The sequence below is a fragment of the Centruroides vittatus genome, unplaced genomic scaffold, assembly GCF_030686945.1.
Source record: "Centruroides vittatus isolate TY-2023 unplaced genomic scaffold, ASM3068694v2 scaffold_149, whole genome shotgun sequence".
Lineage (NCBI taxonomy): Eukaryota > Metazoa > Arthropoda > Arachnida > Scorpiones > Buthidae > Centruroides > Centruroides vittatus.
In genome coordinates this window covers 1,119,082-1,126,584 of record NW_027122681.1, presented here as the reverse complement: position 1 = coordinate 1,126,584, position 7,503 = coordinate 1,119,082, and the positions used below count along the sequence as shown (strand labels likewise).

General features: G+C 33.9%; 1 protein-coding gene across 2 annotated transcripts; it reads right to left on the bottom strand.

Annotated features, from left to right (window-relative positions):
* On the bottom strand, positions 1–6,904 carry LOC136987336 (uncharacterized). Of its 2 annotated transcripts, XM_067285070.1 has the most exons (7): positions 6,824–6,904; positions 5,242–5,360; positions 3,633–3,728; positions 3,478–3,551; positions 2,793–2,892; positions 2,333–2,384; positions 1–1,957 (listed from the first exon to the last, which is right to left on the bottom strand). In XM_067285070.1, exons 2-7 carry the CDS (start codon positions 5,266–5,268, stop codon positions 93–95), a joined length of 2,214 nt encoding a protein of 737 aa, XP_067141171.1. In that variant the 5' UTR covers positions 5,269–5,360; positions 6,824–6,904; the 3' UTR covers positions 1–92. The 2 variants fall into 2 exon arrangements, with proteins under 2 accessions (XP_067141171.1, XP_067141172.1); XM_067285071.1 differs by lacking the exon at positions 3,633–3,728.
* Positions 6,905–7,503: the final 599 nt, after the last annotated feature.

Below are 7,503 nucleotides of genomic sequence, written 5' to 3'. Positions count from 1 at the left end.
ATTGTTCTTCAGTTTGTTCGGTTAATTGACTGAAATTAAATAGACCCTACCACACATTTACTCTGGTTGTTGATTGCTCCCATTTAATTGTTTCAAACTTCAATATTTTGATGGAAATTAATGTATTCCTGTAAAATTTCATATTGCTCGTTGGTAATCAGGAATACATTTCCTTGATCGATTTTCAATCCAGTGCAATTCTCTATCCCTTCGACGCTAAATTTCGACTCTTCTTCCTCGAAAATTTCATTAAATTTCCAAGTTTTAATGAAAGGAAAGTACATTTCGAAGAAATTCACACCGTTCAGAAGAATTTCACATTTCTCCATTTTCATACACGTTAATAAATCAACGATTAATTTCGCGTGTTCGCGAATATCAGAAAGGTAATTTGCAAACGAGTACTTGCTGCTTACCATTACGTAAACATAAATCTGTAAATTTTCTTCACACTTGTAACTTTTGAGGATATTATTTAAATGATTCCTCATCTCTTCGTATTCGGGCCAAAATTCAGGCAGGGTTAGAAATATTTTTTTGACTTTAGAATTATTTAAAAATTCTAAAAATTCCCCATTCGAAGACAAGGAGAATCTCAAATGTATTTTAGAGCAGAATGTATTCCACGTCTCTTCATTTCTCATTTCTTTCTGAGCTTTTCGTAGAAACGATGCTTCGAATCCGTTATAAAGTGGGTAATCTATCCACGAGTGCGAAATTTCGCACTCGTCAATCAAGCCACACGCGAATAAAAATATATTCTTATCGAAAATAGATTTGACTAACAAGTCTAATGTCAATTGCTTGTCGGAGGAGATATATAGCGAAGACAGGAGCTGAAAGAGTGCTTTGTGTACGGGTTCGTAAATCGTTATTTCTTGTCCTTCCAAAGTTGAATGCGAGTACGTTAAGATACCAAATCCCAAAATCGCTTCGTATTCATCCTTATTGGGAAATTCTTCTTCTAGCTTGCTAGATTCCAATGGTTCGTTAAAGAATAAACAATTCCACGCAAGTTTACCCAATCTAACGAGAAGATTTTCACCTAAGAAATGTTTTCCAATTTCCAAAACGGTATTGCCTTCTTTCTTTCTGATGTATCTATAAATAAGATGAGAGAATAACCAGATAAACAAGTCTGTTTTTCTTTCCAATTTCAATATTGATCTCTCCCAGTGTAGGCAGCACAACATATGCAGCAACAAAGGGCATTCAGCCAATCCGAGAAGAGAATGATCCTCATCTATAATATTTAACAGACTTTTAACATGTTCTTCGTTATTTCCAGTTAAAGCTAAATTAAACATTTCGACGTATTTTTTCTGATTTTCTTTAGAGAAGCCTTCTATTGATATGCATTCATCCATGTATTGCCTTATATCTCCTACAGCGTGTGGACGACTCGTTATAATAATTGTAATATTTCGAGAAATGAGGAAAGAATCGTTTTTAATAAACTGTATAACGGAATCTTTGTTATAAACTTCATCGTAGCCGTCTAATATAATCAGAAAATTAAAATTGCTTCTATGCTTCGAAGTGGTCACTATCTCTTTCTCTGATTCATCTAGAGCTGCATCTATAATGGCATCCAGCACGGCTTTATCGTTCAACGTATTCAGGTTAATGACGATGACGATATCGAAGTGCTTCAAGTATCCTGAACGTTCTTCAGAAGCCCAATCGTAAGCTAGTTTCTTGCAAAGTGTTGTTTTACCGAAACCGGGTCCACCTGTAACTAGAATTATCTGACGTCCCGTTTTCGTCAAGATGTCTTTCAACTGAACAGCTTCTTTCTTCTTTCTTCCACATAAATCAGCATTTTTGAAATGAAATTTTATCAAATATTGATTAAGTGGAAAGTCGTAACCTTTTCCTTCCCAAACATAAGATCTCATGTCTACATTCTTAGTCAGATAATAACTGTTTAACCTTTCCTTGCATTTTAAAAATATCTCTAGAGGAAAAGAGTAAATTTCAAATAATTAGATAGTAATTATATTATTTTCTTATTTTATAAATAGCGAGTGACCGTAATTGAAGCACCCCTATTCGGCCCCCCGAAGAGACAGCGCGTGCCTTTCTCTTTAAGGTCCTGGATACCATTGCTACAGCAACAGCTTCCCTTCTCGTCAATGAGCTTTAAAGTGATATTTGCAGTCCAAATACAATAAAATTTGGTATAGCAACCTTTCACAACACGCAGAAATTAGTACCAAATTCACCACTATGGCAATTTTAGCGCTACAAACAACAAGTATTTTATTTTTACGAGACACTCTAGGGTCACTTGAATTTCTATCACTCGATATTTAATGATTTTTACACTTACGGTGCTTAAGATCTTCCTGTGATTTTTCATTTGAATCATAAAATATGCTGGACTGTCAATTAAATAAGAATTAATTATTTTATTTTGCAGAAGAATGTACAAGATTTATAATCAATAAGTTATAGTAATTACGAACTTCATAATTATTGATTATAGCCTACTAATCCCTATACAGTAGTCAAGAATTTGGGAGAAGTGAGATGATCATTATGATTTAAGATTGATCAGAATGACTAGATCAATCATAACAACGACGTATGGCTTCCATTTTTTCCCAATAAACAATAAAAATGTGTGAATAAAATAAACAAAGCACAGAACATTTCCGTATTAATTCCGTGTGTTTGGAACCGGAATTCACTAAGATATGAATTTTTAAAGACCATGTCTGACTCTTACACGATTCTGTATTTTATTATTCTACATCACAATTAAAGAATTAATTAATAAAACATAATACCTGATAATTATCAACGTTTCCTTGAAACAATCCAGTACTGCTAGATCTGTTCATACTGGCAGGAACCCTAGAGCTTTCGCCTATTTGACTAAAAAACTTTCTGTAACAAAAATATACTTAGTTTATTTAAATATATTATTTTAAAAAGTTAATGTTACCTATGGTTCCAAAATGGCGGCTCGTCTCTGATTCAAGGAAACAGAAGAAAAAAAAAATGGGGACACACGTTCTAACCTACCTAACCCATTCTAATAAATTACCATAATTATTACCAACCAAATTATTAGAATAGGTTAGGTTAGGCTTTTTTTTTTTTTGGTAACTCTTTCCGCCCTGTGGGCACTAAGAGGGTCTCTTATAGCAAGCCCATTATGGGTTCGGCCAGGCCCACAATGGGGCGGCCGGGTGGTGAGGGACGGGAACCGACATATCCGGACGGACTACCCCCCGAAAATTCCTGGGGATTTTTCGACTCGTTCGGATTCGATCTGGGTCCCCATGGCAGCAGGCTGCTTGGGGGCCGGGAACGAATCCGAACGAGTCGGCCGGGCCACTTTGTTAGGTTAGGTTAGAACGTACATCCCCACTGTTTTCTTTCTTCTGTTTCCTTGAATCAGAGACGAGCCGCCATTTTGGAACCATAGGTAACATTAACCTTTTAAAATGTAAAAGAACATTAGCTTACTGAATTTCTACGCTATCGAAAAATGCCGGTGCCGAATTTCTATTAGCACGATGCATTTCTTTCGTTGCAAATTCCTATAATAAAATATTTTATTATTAAATATGTATATGTATATACATTAGAAATTATATACAGAATATAAATTATTTTTCTACTTTAATCTTTTCTCTGTAGTAATTTGATGAAATACGCAATGCTGAATCAAATTCGTGGCTATTGTTTGCGACGTTTTCCGAATCGGAAAAAAATTCCTGAAATAATGTATGAGAATCCGCATAAATGTTTTATATTATTAATAACTAAATTAATTAATTGCTTTCAATAATAATGATTTTAAAAGAAAGACAATACGGCTCTTGTTTAGGGCAGTCGTGGCCATCTTGGAGTAACGTGAAAGCCAAGATACCCCAAAATGTGGCTTGCCAGTTTTTAGAGGAATCGCAATATTTTTTGAATCTGTGAAGGAATTGCCTTTCGGGAAGGCTTTGTATTAAAAACTGGACCCTATTCAGGCCTTTTGAAATGTGAAGCGCCTAAATAGGGCCGGTGAGTAATTACACTTTGCAAAATAGGGTAGTGAAGATATCTTAGAAACGTTTCTAAGGCATTGCTCAGTTGTAAGGAAGGAGGTAAGTTAGTGGTACCAGTGCCTCACTAGCTTTTCAATATCCCATTGCAGGACCGTGTTCATCCTTGCTCTGTAGCTGTGCACCGTTGCATTTTTCTAGTTATCGCACTGGTGGCAACCATGGACCATTACAACGGGAGGAAGAATCTGAGTCTGGTCGCGTAGCCGTCATCACTCAACTTTGAACTTTACAATTGTTATTTGTAACTGATGGATATGCCTGTATTATTCTTTATTATATTTGATTAAGGATCGTTACAAGAAAGCTGTAGCTACACTTGTTTAAATTTAAAAATAAATAAGGTTATTTAGGAGTCTGACTTTCTTCTGCTGTGTGTGTTTAGGAACAGGGGTGACTTGTCTGGCTACAAAGAGTCATCAGGACAGGGGAGGTGGATCAAAATTAGCAAATTAATGGACTATGCGATTTGTGAACGCTCCATTACAGAAGTCTATTACACTGGAAATTCAAAGCATTTTTAAAAGCAACTACTGGAATATGTACAGAGGTAGCCTATCTTTCTACTCGTGTAATTCAATGCCTCATAAACAGTTTTTAAATGGGAATGATTTGCATGATAAGATTGCAGTTTTATCGTGGAAACTTACATAACAGGCAAAATTTTACATAAATATTGTATAAGTTATGTGACTACAACAATTTACAGTGGATTCTTGATTATCCGGGATACCAAAAATGTTTATTGACGAGTCATTAAGTCATCCAAAGGCGCTTTATTATTCATCCGTTTTGATCAGAAATGTATCATTCCTTTCTCCTGGTATGAACAGGAGAAAGGAATGATACACTTTGCTGAAGTATCCAGTTTATTACGAGTAACAAACTGGCTGTTCTCTATTTCTGTAAAAATTTACCTGTTCCGGAACATGTAAATTTCCCAGATTAACCAGGATGATATTTATTCGATTACCCTAGATAATGAAGAGTCTACTGTAAACATTGTGTAGCTACAACGTTAATTTTGAAATGGACCTATAAAGCATGTATACATAAACATTCGTATTGTAATCTACATAGTAGGACGTGTAATTGAGGGTATAACTATTATTCCAGTTTCGCTAGAAAAATGTAAGAAAAATGTTTAAATGTATTTGAATTATAAATAATTACAAACCTTCTTTCTTTCCAATCGATTTCCCATATTTTAAGCATTCAGGACGAAGAAGCAATAAACAATGTGATATACTTTTTCTTCTCTTTTGTACTTCTATTCATATCCTGTTTCTAAAAATTCTAAACAATTAAATTTAGGTAATATAAGGTATTAATCACTTAAGTATACTTAATTTCTAACACACATATGTAACTACAGAATTGCAAAAAAATTTGGGATCATATTTTGGACCGATCGCTGTATTTTTCCTCTATTTTATACCCTGTCTAAGAAAGGTAAAATTAAACGATTTCTGTCTATACTAAATGATTTTATCCTTGTTTTCCTGGATCGTCTAGGTAAACACCGATAAACACATTAACTAAACTGTAATTGGGCTGAAATTTGAAACAATTGTAGACCTATAAATTCCCATTGTCTTCTGTGAAAGGTGTCAGACAACCGGCACGACTCTATTATTGAAGGAAAAGTATAATGCACAGTACAGGGGAAAGCCACTACTAATTTGACGTTGAGAGCATATATTTCAAACAGAATTAATTATGTTAAATTGTATTTTATGAATAGATAACACAAAAATATCACGTTAGTATTTTATATAGTTATTTTTACGAATAATCTTTGGATGAGGATAACTTGTACGATAAGAGAACAATATTATCTCAATGTTATCGTAGCGAATTACAATTTATACAATATCCTGTGATCTTTAGGTTAAGCGAATAAAGTGAATACAGTTTAAAATACAGTATTGTTCAAGGAATTATATAGGATTATGTTAATTTTTATATAAATGCTCTAAGTGTTAGATGCGCCGCGTAACGTCCATACCTCAGCGGTGTGTGGTCCCATAAACTTAAGGTATTGCAGAATAGAAAATTTTAGGGCCATAATCCTGTGAAAAGTTTGTTAATTAAAAACATGGCAATACGATCCTGTTTCTATACCAATGGTAGATTCGGGCAGTCTCTGGGAGATGGGGACTGACATATCTTAGCGAGACCGCCCACGAAAAATTCATGGGCTCGCCTTGATTCCATTCTGAAACCCCGAAGAAGTAGGTTGACACGACCATCCGATCCATTTTGGCTATTTAGTCAATAGGGTACACTATAGTATTCCACAAGTAGGCATATATAATATGGTGTACTACAGTATTTTACAGAATGTATTTTGAACATTAAGCGGCACATTATCGTATTAGTAAGCGTATTAAAAAGTATATCAAACATATTACTTATTTATATAACAACAAAGAAGTAATTAAAATTAAGCCATGGACGATTAAAAGACGTAAGTTCAAACCCTACCCATCAACAAAGCATTTTTCTCCGCTTATTAAACGTATTTAAAAAAGAGCCTAAGTCAGAAATCGAGTTTATATGGTTTATCATAAATTAAAAAACAATTTTACAAATCATTTATGAGATATTATAAGTTTAAAAAGTATACGAGTCTTCTCTTAGTTGTTGATCTTATCAAAAGACTTTCGCAATGTACGACTTATAAGATAATATAACAAAAAATGTTACACGAATATCTTATTAAATAATAATTATGTTTAAAAATAAAATACACTTACTTGTGATTAATTATTTTAGAAATTAATAAAGAGCTACAACACATACAATAAAATCATACATGTACAATACATTTGTTATCGTTACGAAGAGATAATACTTTATCTGATCCACATGATAGCATTATAATTGAATTACGCGTTTAGACTCACAGGAGTAAATTTAAACTGTTTTAATACGAACGGTAAGAAAATTAGCGCAAAAATTATACATTAAATTCATTACTTTTACTCTTAAATTTGCGAAAATTAATAAATACAATTCGTTAAGTCTGCAATTTTAAATCGTCACTTGATAAAGAACAAATAACACTTATCTATTTTTAAACACAGTAAACTTGTTGTTAATTACTTCTTTTTATATCTGAGTTTACAAAGTGAAACTTCGATTTAATGTCACTATTTCTTCACTTCTGACATCGGCGCTAAATAGAGTGTGTCTACAGAGCCCACCTCAAACAATAGGTATTGCATAGAGAAGTTTGAGTTTGGTATTTTATTGTTTCATTTTTTGACTCTCTCCACTCTTTAGGCGATAAGAGGGCCTTTAAGATTGGATTTGGCTAGGCCGAGAATGCCTAGCCGAATCCAATTTTAAGACAAGAAAGGGGAGGCGAGAAACGGGCCTTAATATATTCGGAAGAAAATTTATAGTGTTTGCCCAGATTCGAACCCGGGAGCCC

Coding starts and splice junctions, on each gene's coding strand:
- LOC136987336 (XM_067285070.1), bottom strand. CDS start 5,268: ATGGGAAATCGATTGGAAAGAAAGAAG. Junction 3,729..5,241: donor ATCGATTGGAAAGAAAGAAG/GTTTGTAATTAT, acceptor ACATTATTTCAG/GAATTTTTTTCCGATTCGGA. Junction 1,958..2,332: donor ACAGGAAGATCTTAAGCACC/GTAAGTGTAAAA, acceptor CTTTTCCTCTAG/AGATATTTTTAAAATGCAAG.